Source organism: Phocoena phocoena, chromosome 13 (genome assembly GCF_963924675.1).
Source record: "Phocoena phocoena chromosome 13, mPhoPho1.1, whole genome shotgun sequence".
Taxonomy (NCBI): Eukaryota; Metazoa; Chordata; class Mammalia; order Artiodactyla; family Phocoenidae; genus Phocoena; species Phocoena phocoena.
This window is the reverse complement of record NC_089231.1, coordinates 70,644,992-70,661,489: the sequence shown is the minus strand read 5'-3', so window position 1 is coordinate 70,661,489 and position 16,498 is coordinate 70,644,992. Positions and strand designations below refer to the sequence as shown.

Here is a 16,498-nt window from a genome sequence, read left to right as displayed (position 1 = left end):
CAGGACAGGTCCTCCCCCAGCACATGCCCATTCTCTGCTCCTCAGCCATGCCAGGCTCTTTCCAGCCTTGGTGTTTGCAGCTCTGGGAGGGGACCACCCCCTGTCTCGAGCCAGGCCCCTGCTGTGCTGGTGCACACCTAGGAGCCCAGGGCATTCGGATGCAATTAGATCCGACATCCTGGGAGCTGCGGCTGCTTGTCTCTAAACTACCCGACGTACAGTGGCCCCAGCACTTACTCTCCAGCAAGTGCTTAGTGAGGATCCACCACCATGCGCCTGGTGTTGCGTTAGGTTATCCGAGGCCTGGAGATAACAGTAACTCACTGCGTGCCAAACTCTTCTGAGGGCATCACCTCCGTCAACTTACTTAATTCTGTAAACAACTGATGAGTTCACACGATGATGTTCCCCATGTCATAGCTGAGGACACAGATGCTCGGAGGGCTCAGTGGCTGCCAGGTTTGGACCTGGCTGTCTGACGCTGAGCCCATGTCCTGCATCAACCTCCCAGCCTCGCCTTGCCTCACCTCACGTAGTGGGACCACGTTGTCCTGATGGCAGCCAGCCTCCCTGGAGATTCTGAGCAGGCCAGTGACACGGTCGGACCTGTGGTTTAGACAGCACACGCTGGCAATAGGCGGAGGGTGGAGGGAGGGATCAGGCGGCCAGGTGGCGGCAGAGGCCCTGGACGTGGTCCTGTGATGTGTGGCCCGGCCTGGGGAACCGCTGCACGCCCATCTTGTGCCTCCAGGGAGAGCTCAGGTGAGCCCTCGAGGTTCCAAACGGTTCGTTTTTTTCCTGTAGGACAGTTCCTACCACTCCCTGAGACTGCCCTCTGTCGAACAGGGAGAGTTTTGGCAGTTCAGACGAGCCCCACCAGGCTGTACGAGGTGATGCCTTCAAGACTACGCGTCATGATGGGGATTCGGAGTGACAGGAAACGCATATCCAGCAGCTGTCACTCCTGCTTGGCGACAGCTTGGAACAGCTTCCTGCAGTGATGCAGAGTCCCGGGCCCACCTCCCTCTGCACACGTGTGTGTGTGTGTGTACTCACATATCACACACACACACCATACACGCCACACACATCACACATACCACACACACACCACTTACATCATACACACCACACACAAACACACACAACACAGATATCACACACTGCGAACAGACCACACACACACCATGCACATACACACCATACATAGCACATACAAACCACACACACCACATACAAACCACACACATACACAACACACACACACACACACATACAAACATAACAAATCCCAATCCACCCTTAATTAAGCTCTAATTTAATTATGCTTTAATTATACCCTCTCAAGTTCAGCTCTTTCACCCTGACTTAGAGGTCCTGAAATGAAGAAGGCCTCTGGTCCCACCCACTAATTTTATAAATTTGGGGAAACTCATATCCAAAAAGAGGGAGAGATGTGGGCATCTCCACAGATGAAAGTCAGGGAAGGGCCACCCTTGGGTCTGAGAAACCCAAGCTTCACCAGCCTGTGTCTGAATCCTTGAATTCCCAGATCCATCCCTTAATTACTATCGAAGGAGGGGGTAGGGAGTCCAACCTTCTGAGTAGAAGGAAACTGTAGCCATTGGTTTTATATATATATATATATATATATATATATATATATATATATATATATATATATTTACAACTCGTGGATTCTGAGATTTTCATCTGGGGAAACTGAGGCCCAGGCTGGGCAAGCGACTTGTTCATAGTCACAGAGCAGAGAGGCACTGGGGGGGTGGGGGAGGAGCTCTCAGTGAGATCTCCTGATACCACACCTTCTCTCCCCTGAGCAGGCTGTATAGTTCATTGGAAATATATTTTTTCAAAGACAAACAATGCTATGTTAATTGAATTCCTGGCACTAATTATGTTAGTTGCAGCTTTCAAAAATATTATCCCCATTTTACAGGTGAGGACATTGAGGGTCAGAGAGGTTAAGTCACTTTTTCAAGGTCGCCCAGCTAGAAACCAGCACACTTACGATTTGAACCCAGAGTCCATTCTCCTAGCACTGCCTCTCAAGATGGAGCAAAAACACCAGGGTGGTTGAGGACTGATTTCTTTCTGCTTTCACAGCAAAGCAGCTGAAAAGTGTTGTTGGGTTTGCCCCTGGTCTGCAGTGCTGGGTGGGAAATGCCTTGTTGACCTTGCTGAAGTTTTGCCCACCACATTCTGAGATGGCTCAGTCCAGGGATGTGGCAGCTCAGCCCGTGAGGTGGTCCCAGAGGAAAGACACATCTGGTGAGGGGATCGCTTTCTTCTCTTTCTCTTTGGGGGCATTGGTCGAGGAGGGGGGAAAAGGTGGAGGAAAAGGGGGAAAGAAAGGCAGAACGGAGGTGGGGTCTCATCCACATTGAAGCTTCCAGGGTGGTGGCTTTCAGTCCTGGCAGCCGGCACAACCTCCTCAGGAATTTCAGCAACACTGATGCACAGGACCCACCCCCAGAGATGCTGAGGGTCCAGTTGGCCTGGGGTCCAGCCTGGACATCACTGAGAGTTTTTAAATCTCCCCAGAGATTCTTACGTGCAGCCAGGACTGGGCGAGGGCTGGGTCTGAGCCCGACGCAGACAAGCGCTTGGGGAGTATCTGGAGGGGAAAGAAGAGAGGAAGGAAGGAAAAGACATAGGGAAGGACAGAGAGGAAATGAGAAAACTGTTCATTTTTTACGCTTTAATGGGTCCTTTTGGGGAGCCAAAGAGATTGGTTTTCTCTGTGCTCCTTGGAGGTGACATGGTTTCTTGTCCCACCTGCCATTTTATCAAATTAAATTGAAACCAAATTAGCACTGGGCCAAAGGGCCCCTCAGCAATTCCACGGTGCGGAGAAGCACCTGGTGCTAGCTGTGTGGCTTCGTGCAGGCGCAGAGGCCTTGGGACCTGGGCCTTCCTGGCGTGAGTTTACTCATCTGTGAAATGGGATTAGTACATTTTCTTGGACCACCTCACCATGTGGCTGAGGGGATGTGATGAGAAAATGAATACAAAGGAATTCTAAACAGGTCTTTCTCTAAGGCCTTCAGAAAAAATATAAGTGTTTTATAAAAGTTTTGTTGCACTTACAACTGCATTTATGGCTTCTGCTTCTCTCCTTTCCCTTATTTAAATCTGGTGTATTTAATCACCCATCTCTGCTGTCCCGTGGAGGTCCTGCCTTGATTGCAAGATGGTGTTTTCTTGGGAAAGTCATTGAATCCCTCAGTTTGCTCACCTGGAAAAAACAGATAAATTCACCATAATTCATCCGTGTAAATGACATTTATTTCACCTGTGCCAAGCCCTGCTGGGCTCCAGGGATACAGGGCATGTGCCTGCAGGGAGCTTGCAGCCCGACATGGGAGCTGACATGGGCACTGACATGGGCGCTGACATGGGCACGTAGAGTCCTGTGGTTCAGTGCTGGGGTCTTGCCTTCCAACTACATGGGTTTAGACTCTGGTTCTCCTGTATGACCAGCTGTTTGAGCTTCAGTGTGTTTCTCTACCTCTGGGTAGTTCAGTTTGCTTATCTGTGAAACAGGTGAGAACAGTAGTCCTTAGAGTGTTTGTCTAAGGATAAAGTGAAATGGTCATCTGAAGTGCTGGGAACAGCTCCTGGCACCAAGGAAGCCTTATGAAAGCCTTGCCTAGTTATTATATGGCCCTAAATACAGGAGGGTGTAAGGAGCACAGAAGGACCTATAAAATGATGTCAAGCAGAGAGGAGAGGAGAGGAGAGGCATTCCAGATACAGGGGACCAGCCTGGCTAAGGCAGGTCTAGGGGCTACAAAGGATCTGGTATCCAGAGATGTTTGAGACAGCAGAGGTGGGTTGGGGCCCATCTGTGGAGCTCATGGAAGTCTTGGAAGGCTGAGAAACTGAGCTGAATTCTGTGGGCTAATTTTTGCCATTTCCACAGTCCAATTCTACTACCAGCTGCTTTTTATTTTCCCCTTTAAATTGGCTTGCCTTTTTCTCTTGGCTTCCTCTAAACAAAATAATGTCCGTGAAATTAGAAGTTGGATGTGCAAACCATATATTTATATATTTTTCTAATTCACAATTAAATAAATGCATAACCATTAGACATTTCCAAATTTGTTTGTCTACCTACAATCGTCTTATGAATACTATTCGGGAAAGACTTTGAAAGGCAAGATTTCTAAGCAAGGGTCAGATGTTTGTTGGGAGGGGAATAAAGAAAAGCAAGGTGCTCATCATTTCTTTCGACACCTTCTGTGGAATATTAACTGCAGCTCACCTACCACCTTCTCCCCACTTCCAGGGTCCTGGTTGGCTGGGGTAAGGATGGGAAGGCAGGGGCGCCCTGCAGAGCAGTGACAGCATATGCCTTGCTTAGGCGCACACTGCCTTCTGCTGGCCAAGAGAAGATACACTTGCTGATGTGTGTCAGATTCAAATTTGCCTTCCATCCTCACCTCTTTGGCTCTCTAGACCCTGGTGAAAGCCATAATGAGGGTCCCTCGGGCTGTTTTTATCCCTTTTGAAAAGGTAAAACATTCACATGATTCAAAACCCAAAGGTACAAGAGGGTCTACTATGAAAGTCGTTTCCCACCCTTCCCCAGCAAACAGCCCCCTCTCTCAAGGCAAACGCTATACCAGTTTCTTAAGCATCCTTCCCAGACTCTTTTAAAATATTTCCAAAACCATAACAGAAATCTCATTCCACTAAAATAAAGCCACCCAGACTAAGCAACCAGTTTAATGCTGATTTTATCACATTCTGTGTCCTATGTGATTGGCAACAAAATGAAATAAATTGTTACAAAGAAATGTAAAATGTTTAGGAGACCAAAAAAAAATTTTATTGGAGTAAAATTGCTTACAATATTGTGTTATTTTCTGCTGTACAATGAAGCGAATCAGCTATATACATATATATATATATATATATATATATATATATATGTAAAATACCTATATCCCCTCCCTCTTGGACCTCCCTCCCACACCACCCCCCATCCCACCCATCCAGGTCATCACAGAGCACTGAACTGAGCTCCCTGTGCTATACAGCAGGTTCCCACTAGCTATCTATTTTACACATGGTAGTGTATTTATGTCAAACCGAATCTCCCAGTTCGTCCCACCCTCCCCTTCCCCCGGGTATCCACATGTCCTTCTCTGTGTCTACGTCTCTATTCCTGACCTACAAATAGGTTCACCTGTACCATTTTTTTAGATTCCACATATATGTGTTAATATACAGTATTTGTTTTTCTCTTTCTGGCTTACTTCACTCTGTATGACAGACTCTAGGTCCGTCTACATCTCTGCAGATGACCCAGTTTCATTCCTTTTTATGGCTGAGTAATATTCCACTGTATATATGTACCACATCTTCTTTATCCATTCATCTATCAGTGGACATTTAGGTTGTTTCCGTGTCCTGGCTATTGTAAATAGTGCTGCACTGAACAGTGGGGTACATGTGTCCTTTTGAATTATGGTTTTCTCAGGGTATATGCCCAGAAGTGGGATTACTGGGTGATATGGTAGTTCCATTTTTAGTTTTTTAAGGAACCTCCATACTGTTCTCCATAGTGGCTGTATCAATTTACATTCCCACCAACAGTGCAAGAGGGTTCCCTTTTCTGCCCACCCTCTCCAGCATTTATGGTTTGTAGATTTTTTTGATGATGGCCATTCTGACTGGTGTGAGGTGGTACCTCATTGTAGTTTTGATTTGCATTTCTCTAATTAGTGATGTTGAGCATCTTTTCATGTGCCTCTTGGCCATCTGTATGTCTTCTTTGGTGAAATGTCTATTTAGATCTTCCACCCATTTTTTAATTGGGTTGTTTGTTGTTTTGATATGGAGCTCCATGAGCTGCCTGTATATTTTGGAGATTAATCCTTTTTCCGTTGCTTCATTTGCAAATACTTTCTCCCATTCTGAGGCTTGTCTTTTCGTCTTGTTTATGGTTTCCTTTGCTGTGCAAAAGCTTTGAAGTTTAATTAGGTTCCATTTGTTTATTTTTGTTTTTATTTTCGTTATTCAAATGAACTTTAGGTATGACATTATGAGAACAAAAGGCATGTCAGGATACAGGGTGGCAGTGAAACAGGGCTTCCTCATCCTGCAGGCTTTATTTGTAATTTTAAATTTGCATTTTCTGAGGTAAGACTGAACCTGGGCACACTTTTTTTTTTATTGAAGTATAGTTGATTTACAATGTTGTATTCATTTCAGGTGAACAGCGATTGATTCAGTTGTATTTTTTTTTTTCTTTTCCCTTTTAGGTTATTACAAAATACTGAGTATAGTTCCCTGTGCTATACAAGTAGGTCCTTGTCTGGGTACACTTTTTGGGCACATGTATATGTGGCTTTCATGGGACATCGTATGAAATAGTGGTTCCTATCTCAGGTTTTGGCTTGGCAGACTTAGGTTTGAGTCCTGAATCTGATTCCTACGTGACCTTGGACAGGTGGCTCCTCCTGGCTGAGCCTCCGTTTCCTTATCTGTAACATGGGGATGGTTGTAAGTCTTAGCTTGTGGGGTTTTTGTTGAGTGCTTAATACTCAGTAGGCAGTGTTGTTGTTCAAAAGCTACATGAGGTCTTGGTAAACCTTTTGTCCCAAAACACCCATGGGACCGGTGTTTTTACAGCTCTGATACAGGGCAGAGTTGAAAGAGGAATTCAGAAGTGGAAGCGGTGGATGGCGTGCCCACAAATGCTTGCTCAGGCACTGGACAGGTCTCGGGATGTGCCTGGAGCAGGGTCAAGGTGGGGGAGGGGAGGAAAGTAGAACCCAGCTGGTCAAGGTCATGGGTTGACATTGAAGTGGCTTATCAGGCATGTAGGGGCATCGTAGTATCAGGCTTGATTCTGGTGACCTGCATATCTAAGAAGAATGGAGGCTGTGGGCAACAGAGGTCCAGGAGGCAGGTGGGGCAGAAATCATTGGGGGCAGCTCCCATCACTTAGGGCTTTCAAATTAACCTCTGGGAGCAAGTCCTAAAAGCAGCCAGGGCCAGAGGAGTCCCGCTCCTAAGGCTGGTACAGGTAAGAATCCATTTGGGGTCAGGGTCCCAGGCAGAGACAGGATCAGAGCCACAGTCCGCCTTGTGTGGGAGCTGAGGCTGAGACCCGGACAACCGCTCTGGGCTTCTGCCTATTCACCCAGCACACACTCAGTACTGTGCCAAGAGCTGGGGACACAGCTGTAAGCAGGCACACGTGCTCCCCAGCCTCAGGGAGGCTCTGGGCTCACGCAGACATGCCAGGCCACTGGGGCACGAGTGCTGAGCTCTGTATGAGGGGTGAGCACAGAGGGGCTCCCAGTCCGGACTCAAGTGGGGAGGGGGCAGCTCTACGCGTGAGCGGATCTTGAAAGACTGAGAGTAAAAGATGGGAGGGGTTACCCAGGTTTAGAGAGGGAAGGCTAAGGAAGGATACAGGGTCCAGGGAACAGCATGTCGAAAGCCCCAGAGATGGGCAAGGGCCACATTTTTTGGCAAGATTGACAAGTAATTCAGTCTGGCTGGAGGGTAAAATATTTGGGTTGGAATATTGGGTTGGAGAGATAAGGCTGTGAGGAGGGGAGGGGATGAAAACATAGATACAGCCTTGACACTGGGATCAAACTTGTACTTTACCTAAGGTAAGGTAGCTTTTTTTTTTTTTTTTTTTTTTGCGGTACGCGGGCCTCTCACTGTCGCGGCCTCTCCCGTTGCGGAGCACAGGCTCCGGATGCGCAGGCTCAGTGGCCATGGCTCACGGGCCCAGCCACTCCACGGCGTGTGGGATCTTCCCGGACCGGGGCACGAACCCGTGTCCCCTGCATCGGGAGGCGGACTCTCAACCACTGCGCCACCAGGGAAGCCCAGCTTTTTTTAAAATTGAGATGAAATTCACATAACACGATGTGAACCGTTTTATCGTATACAAACCCATATCTATTAAGCAATCCCACTCCATCCTCCTCGCCTGTCTCCCTAGCCCTTGGCAATCACCAAGTTGCTTTGTGTTTCTGTGGATTTACCTCTTCTGGATATTTCTTATAAATGGAATCACACAACACGTAGCCTTCTTTAAACTGTCTCTTTTGTAAGGCTCATCCATGTCGTAGCGTGTGTCAGTACTTCATTCCTTTTCGTGGCTGAATAAGACTCCATGGTATGAATAGACCATGTTTGCTCATCTATTGTACTGTCAAGTGAAGGGTCCAGCTTTGTGTTTCGGAAGGATTTCCCTGAGTGCTGATGGGAGAGCGACTGGGACCAGGGAAGGATGGAGGTAGTAAGCCGTGAGGTCCTGCCCCACAATCCAGCTGAAAGATGGAGAAAAGCCTATGGCAGAGACCAAGGGAAAAGGGGTGGCTCGTGGTGTAGGAGGAGACACAGAGGCTGAGGTCTTCTGGCAGGAGCTCAAGACCCTGTGCCCAAGGAAAGCTTTTCCCTCTGGCAGTTAAGAGGGGCTGGCACATGCAGGGGCTGGCCTTGGGGAGCTGTCTTCCCGTGGAATTCTCCCTGTGGGGGACCTGCTCCACCCAATTCCAGTCAGATCAAACCCACCTGCCTGCTGGAACCACTCCATTTCCCATTAGTTCTGGAGTAAAACTGACACCCTGATTTCTTGGCGCCTCCTCAGATTGTATCTGGCTGACATCTCTCTTCCGTCCTCGGCAGAAAACCCTGCTCTGCCCTTTGGCCAGTCTCTCTGCCTTAATAAGTCTCTGCATTTTCCTCTCAGCTGCTGAGGATGGCCCAGCGGCAGGGACCCTGGATGTGCTCAGTATATCAAACACAGCTGGATGGGCCAGCAAAAACGCAGGCTCGTCTTTGGATCGGAGCAGAAAATGAAGTATCAGCATTTGTATATATCATGGGAACCAGCCTCTCAAAAAGATGGATCCAGAAGGATACAGGAGAGAGTAACTTTATTCTTTCTCCCACTGCCCTTCCCGTACCTTCTCCATTTTTTTTTTTTTTTTTTTTTTTTTTTGCTTCTCAGGCTGAAAGTTTTGTTTTCATGGGTCTTCTGGTCCTAAGAAGTGTAGTTCAGTCTGATAATCACACAGCTCTAAACATTATTCGTTTTCAAAAGCTCGCCCCTCCCTCAGCAGGGCTTCTTGGGCTGGGAATTCTGCAATGAGAAAGGGCCTTGTGCGCTGCTTCTTTCTCACAGGACAGTCTAATGTCACTGCACTGTTACATTATGGAAGATGTAGAATGCTGATTTTTTTTTTCCTCTCTCTTATGGGGCATGCTTGATATGGGCAGAGCCTGGATGCACTTGACCTTCGCCTCTGCTGGATTCCCTCGCCCTTTCAGAGTGGGACCATTTTTAAGGAGATGCACAGTGGCTGCCTTCATTAGGGTTCACATCTAGACCTAGGAAATATCCCCATTCTCATCAGTGATGGGTAGCTCACTCCCAGCACCCCCCTTTCTCCCTTTGCTCTGCCCCCAGGTAGGCGGGCAGCTCCAGGCTAATTTTTCTCATTACTCTTTTCTTGGTGAACATCAAATGCAGTCACTGTCAAGCCACCAAGACTTTCTTCGAAGCCCTCTTCACCAGATGAGGGGCTTGGTTCCCCTCCCACAGTGACCTGCCCCTTAAGGCAGCCTTTCCTGCAAGCCTCTTTGATCGCCCAGTGAATTCCTTGCCTTCATTAAGCTAGAAGTGGGTGAAGGGCTCAGATTGAAAGAGCTGCATAGATGGTGGTAGCAGATGCCATTGGTGCCTTAGCCAAGCCCTGTAGCCCTTGCCACTGTGTACTCATGATGGCTTCCTACTGCAACCCTCTTCACCTGAAGGCTTTCTCTGGTATCACGTGGGCAAGTCAGAAGTGCTGGAGATTTAGTACCCCTAGTAGCAGTCCTCGGCCAATGAGGGATGGGAGCTGGAAGATAAATACCCCAGCTCCCTCTCCCCCAAGGTATGTTCTGCACCATCTCTCACAGTTCCTGCAGGACTGAGCCCACTGCCCACAGTGGAACTTGCCCACCTATGCACCATGCACTGGCTCATTCCCTTCCTTCTGTGTCACTTCCCCACCAGTGCTGCTTGGGGTGGCCTCCCAGATAAGCCAGACTCCAAGAGACACTCACATCTTTGCTCAGGCTCAGCTTCTGGAGAACCTAGCCTTTTTTTTTTTTTTAATAAATTTATTTATTTATTTTTGGCTACATTGGGTCTTCGTTCCTGTGCACGGGCTTTCTCTAGTTGAGGCGAGCGGGGGCTACTCTTCTTACGGTGCGCGGGCCTCTCATTGCAGTGGCTTCTCTTGTTGTGGAGCACGGGCTTTAGGCACGCGGGCTTCAGTAGTTGTGGCACGTGGGCTCTAGAGCGCAGGCTCAGTAGTTGTGGCGCACGGGCTTACTTGCTCCGCGGCATGTGGGATCTTCCCGGACCAGGGTTCAAACCCGTGTCCCTTGCATTGGCAAGTGGATTCTTAACCACTGTGCCACCAGGGAAGTCCCGAGAACCCAGTCTTAAACAACGGCCACGTCTATCCCTTTAGAAAGTAGGAATGCTTAGTCCCTGTTGGCTTATTCTTAGCTTAGGGGACTTTGAAATTCCAGGATGACAGGAGAAGTTGCATCTAATAGTTTGTTGCACACAGTTTACAAAATGCATTCCCATAAATAAGGGTTTCTCAGCCTTAGCACTGTTGACATTTTGGACCAGATAATTGTGGTCCAAATTCTTTATTTGGGAGAAGGCTATCTTGTGCATTGTAGGATGTTTAACAGTCTCCCTGACATGGACTCACCAGTGGCATACCTCCCCTGCCCCCACTGGGACAACCATGTCTCCAGACATTGCCAACTGTCTCCAAGGGGCAAAACCACCTCTAGCTGAGAATCACAGACATAAGCCATCTGATGTCATTTGGTATAAATGGCAATCCAAAAAGAGAATGATGGTGATGGCGGTGGTGATGCACATAGTAACATTACAACATGACGTAACATTCAAATGACTTGACCAGACTTGTTCAGGTGCTACCAGTGAACCTAGAGTCTGATCCCAGATCTTCTGCCTGCCTTACCTCACTCTGAAAGCCCATGACATAGACTGGAAATATTAAGCCCTATTCACAGACAAGGAACTTCAGAGAAAACACATGCCCTCCATGAAAGTGTCGAACCAAGAATGACACCAGAGCTTTCTGATTTCCAAGGCTGTGTGCTCCTTCCTGTTTTAGGAAGAACAGAGGGTTGTGCTAGGGTTTTCACATGAAAGCTGTTTGCACCCTCGAAGATGTTTCTACTGCATTGAGATCATTGAAATGAATGATAGAATAAAGCCAAGTTGTGCACTGCAACCCACTGTTACCAGCACATCGGCTATGAAGTTGGCCTATGGAAAATGTCTGCCATCTACCACGTTTCACACTAGCCTAATCCAGCACTTTCATGAGCTATTGGTGTTTTCATGGTACTAGAGGTAAGAGGCTCTTCCATAGTTCAAAAGCTGACATCAGCCCTACTATTTCTGTTGTCAAATAGCGTCTCCAGCAGACTCTTTCATAGCATAGCATTTATTGAGCACCTACTGTGTGCAAGAGAAGGTGGCGACTCCAGAATGTCAATGTAATAGGGGTTTAGAGGCTGTCGCCTGGTTGTAAACTGGCGGGGAGTAGGTGGAGTCTCGGAGCTTAGTCTGGAAGCCCTGTGTGCAAAGCAAGTGCAGGGCTTTTGTTAGGAGAGGATGTTTGGGGGTGGTGCCGGGGAAGCTGATGGAGGTTATGGGGACAGTTAGAATCTCCCTAAGCCACCTGTTGGGACAACTTGACATGAGGAATTATGGTAGATAAAATATGTCCCCTGCCCTCTGGAAAGAGACCTTCAGCAGTGTGCCTTGTGTTTCTGTTGCTTTGTTCTTACCACTTGAAGCACCAACAACATGGGTGGTTTCCACATCTCCTCCCTGCTCCTGGAGTGGCAGCAAACACCGCCCTCGGGCAGTGGATGAAGCGGGGGCGTGGGGAGGTGGGGACGCCTCTCCTCTGGCAGCGAACTGCTCAGTCAGGATGCTCCTGTTTAAGATCCTTTACTGTCTCCCATCCCCAGCAAGATGACATCCAAGTGACCTAAACTTGGCTCTCTAAACCCTTCATGGTCTGACTCCTGCTTCCATGTCTATACCCAGAGCCGGGCACACTGACCACCAGGCAAGTTCCTTCAGGAGTTGTGACCCCTCTTCCTTCTTCCCTCTGCCTCAGGCACTGCCCTCTCCCCCACACCTCCTGTTTATCTGCCTAGTGGTCCCCTTCTCTTTCTTGAGGATCACTTCCTCCAGGGAGGCCTCTCTGATGCCCCCCATCTGAGTTAGACACACTTCTCTGTACCTACCTTGACTGTAACTCCTACCACAATCCCTGGCTTTCTCGTCTAAACAGACCTCTGCTCTGTGACTCCTCGTGTCCTCTGAGCACAGCACGGTGCCTGGCACATAATAGGTGCTTGGAAATATTAGGGAGGGGATACAAGTAAAGGAGAAAGACGTAAGAGAAAAAGGGAAGAAAGAGAGAAGCGGAGAAGGAGAAAGGAAGGAAAGAGGCGTAAGTTAATATCTGTCCGTCATTGATGCAGCCGAAGTTGAACTGTCTGGCGTTCCTACAATCACAGATCAATTTTATCCAGCACACCTAACATAGCACAGGTTTCTTTGCCGTACTGAAGTGCTTTCTGGATTATTAACTGTCCATCGCTGTCCAAATATTTAGTGTCAGGGTACTCTATTGTGTTTGGGTCTTTAAAAATGTGTCATCCTGTGATGCTATGAATAGTGATGGCAGGTTGGAGCATATTTCATGAATAAGTGCCTCCATCCCATTCTCTGTTCCGTCCCCTAAACATAATAGCTTAGCTGGTTGATTTTGAGGAATTTGCCAACGATAAGTGGAAGGATCATTTCGCCTTGTATAAGAATGCAAGTTATCATTAGCAAGCAGTCAGCTTGCTCTGCATCACAGAAAAATGCGAGACCCGTGTCACACCCCCAGCAGGTGGCTCAATGCCCAGCACTTAGTTTCACCCAGGAAAAAAAGTTGTTAATGACAGGGGTATTGAAGGCAATTCTACAGACAATGCAGCACTTGACTCTGCAGTGAGCTCCATGCTGGGAAGGTCGTTTCATGAATGAGTCTTCAAAGGCCCAATCCATCCGCGATGCTTTTAGAAGGATCAGCACATCCTGTTCACAGGTTCAGTCAATGCCTTCCTCACCCCCAGTTCCTAGCTTGGGATCTGACGCATAGTATATCTCAAGGAAATGAGTGTTGCTTGAAAAAAGAAATCAAAGGCTTGTTGAATGCCTGTTAACTTGGCTTCACAAGACCCCTCCTGTTCTCTCTGCCCCCCAAGCCTGAACCTAAGCAACAGCGACATCCTGACCATCTACGACGGTGATGAGGTCATGCCCCACATCTTGGGGCAGTACCTTGGAAACAGCGGACCCCAGAAGCTGTACTCGTCCACGCCGGACCTAACCATCCAGTTCCACTCAGACCCTGCCGGGCTCATCTTTGGGAAGGGCCAGGGATTCATCATGAACTACATAGGTAAGTATTCTAGCCAGTCACTTTTTCTCCTTGGGTTTAGGTGCAAGTTAAGACAATTTCTTCTAGATATGTCTTTTGGGGAGGGTTGTGCTACATGAGTTTTTTAATATATTGACACGGTAAATATACGTCGTTTTTTTTAAGAGGTTGGTCTCTCTAGTCGGAAGGACAAGGGTTCAAATCTTAGGATTATCATTGATGACTGTGTGACCTTGGGCAAGTCACTTAACCTCTCCGAGCCTCTTTTTTGTCATCTGTAAAATGGAAATAGTGATACCTCCTCCACAGGGTTGATATCAGGACTTAGTAGATAACGTCTCATAACTTTGAGATTCGTGATTTTTCATTTGCAGTCAGCTGTGACTTTATGTCATCAACACACTCTTCCACATTTGCAATTTCTCAAAGCATTACCTATGCCATCTTGCCTGAACTGAAGCTTGGCTCTCCCCTAAGGACTCTTCTTCTCCTGCAGCCCCATCCAACCAAGACAGCCCTTTCTCTCCTACCTCCCATACTTTATTTTTTTTAAATTTTTATTGGAGTATAGTTGATTTACAATGTTATATTAGTTTCAGGTGTACAGCAAAGTGAATTAGTTACACATATACATATATCCACTCTTTTTTAGATTCCTTTCCCATATAGGCCATTACAGAGTATTGAGTAAAATTCCCTGTGATATATAGTAGGTCCTTATTAGTTATCAATTTTATATATAGTAGTGTGTATACGTCAATCCCAATCTCCAATTTATCCCTTCCCCACTCCCCCCCGGTAACCATAAGTTTGTTTTCTACGTCTGTAACTCTATTTCTGTTTTGTAGATAAGTTCATTTGTGCCCTTTTTTTAGATTCCACATATAAGCAACATCATGTGGTATATGTCTTTCTGTGTCTGACTTACTTCATTCCATGTGACAGTCTCTCGGTCCATCCATGTTGCTGCAAATGGCGTTATTTCATTCTTCTTTATGGCTGAGTAATATTCCATTGTATATAGGTACCACATCTTCTTTATCCATTCCTCTCTTTTTTTTTTTTGCGGTTCGTGGGCCTCTTACCGTTGGGGCCTCTCCCCCTGTGGGGCACAGGCTCCAGACGCACAGGCCCAGCGGCCATGGCTCACAGGCCCAGCTGCTCCGTGGCACGTGGGATCTTCCCGGACCGGGGCACGAACCCGTGTCCCCTGCATCGGCAGGCGGACTCTCAACCACTGCGCCACCAGGGAAGCCCTATCCATTCCTCTCTTGATGGACATTTAGGTTGCTTCCACATCTTGGCTATTGTAAATAGTGCTGCTGTTGGTGTTGGGGTGCACGTATCTTTTCGAATTATGGTCTTCTCCAGATATATGCCCAGGAGTGGTATTACTGGATCATATGATAGCTCTATTTTTAGTTTTTTAAGGAACCTCCATACTCTTCTCCCGTACTTTATATTCTTTCTTGCTGCTCAGTGTGTCTTCCAAACCTTTTCTCTTCCCATCATCTTTAAAAAAAATCCTGCTATAAAGTTCAAACTAAGTTCACACGTGAGCATCCAGTACCCCCTTCTTAATTATTTCATCCACCCACACCCTTCCCTCCTCACTCCTCACCCTGAAACTCCCTCTTATTCATTCCTGGCTCCATCCCCCTCCTCTGCTCAAGCTCTAAGCCTTGGAGGGTCCCATCCTGGACCCTGTCCTGCCTTCTATCTGTGTGCTGTCATCCAGGCCCATGCTTTTATCTGTATTCCATTGACCCCTAGTTTGTACCTACAGCCTTGACCTCTCCCATGAACTCCAGATCTCTCCAGCTCCCTGCTCACTGCGCTCTTGCATGTCTCACTGGCAGCTCAGGTTTAGCACGGACAGAACAGAGCGACCTCTTTGCCTCCCTGCCCTCACCACCTCTCACTGCTCCTGCTGTCTGCCCAGCCCAGGAGGCGGGACCACAACTCTCCTGGTTTCTCAGGCTGCTTCCCCTGTATCCAGTCCATCCTCTCAACTCTACTGCCACAATATATCTCAGATCCAAGTACTCTTCGCCATCTATCCACGTCCATCACCCTAGTCCAAGCTGCTATCCTCGCCAGCAGTCACGGGACCAGAACACTGTGAAGTCCCACTGATCCCAGCCCTGGAAGGGACTTGAACTGACAGAGTGTCTGGTCCAGCCCTGTCTCGTCACAGCACAAGAAGCCCTGGACCACCAAGGATGAGGGACTTGATCATCAGGGGCGGACCTGAGGCTCACACCCAGGCTTCCTGGCTCCCAGCTCTTAGGGTTTCTCTACCCCCAATATTTTTGGCAATAGCAGAGAACCTGGGAGACGCAAAGAGGTAGAGAAGACCTAACTTATTTTGGCATCCAGGATGGTGGGTGCTTGCCTCCTGAGGATTTCAATGGGCGGGATTCAGCCAGCAGTTAGGGGACTTGTTTGCACCCCCCAGGGAAGAGGTTGACATCTTGATTTCCAAGATGGAACCGGGAAAAGGAGGACTGATCCTGCCAAGCCTCTCTGCCACCACCAAAGTCCCTCTGGCTTGAGCACGATTCCGTGTCTTTGGTTCTTCCCCTTGGCTTGAAGATTTGCCCATCTCTAGCTAATACAAAGTGTTCTCTTTGTATCTCCTACTGCCTCCAGAATACAAGCTAGTTCCCTGACCATTGGCCGTCTCAAGGAGCCTCATGCATATGAAAATAAGTCCCTTGCTTTTTTTTTATTTCCGGCTGGTGGACACTTCCCATCCCCGCTCTGCTCTGCAGGTACCTCTCAGAGAAGCAATCACAAATATTGATCTTTTTTTTTTATGTTACTCAGGGGCCTTTTTACCCTTGATGGCGACGCTGGGTATTTTCAGGGTGTTACTGCTGCCACTTTCCATGCGTTCTTTACTGGGTGATGCCCTGGGCAGAGGCTGTCCAGGCGACGTGCCCTCCAGA

General features: G+C 47.9%; 1 protein-coding gene across 1 annotated transcript in view; it reads left to right on the top strand.

Annotated features, from left to right (window-relative positions):
- Positions 1-16,498, top strand: part of SEZ6L (seizure related 6 homolog like) — a 78,334-nt gene that overhangs the window by 28,621 nt on the left and 33,215 nt on the right. The window contains exon 10 of the mRNA XM_065889513.1: positions 13,372-13,568. Coding sequence (XP_065745585.1) covers positions 13,372-13,568 — 197 coding nt within the window. The remainder of the gene's footprint in view (positions 1-13,371; positions 13,569-16,498) is intronic.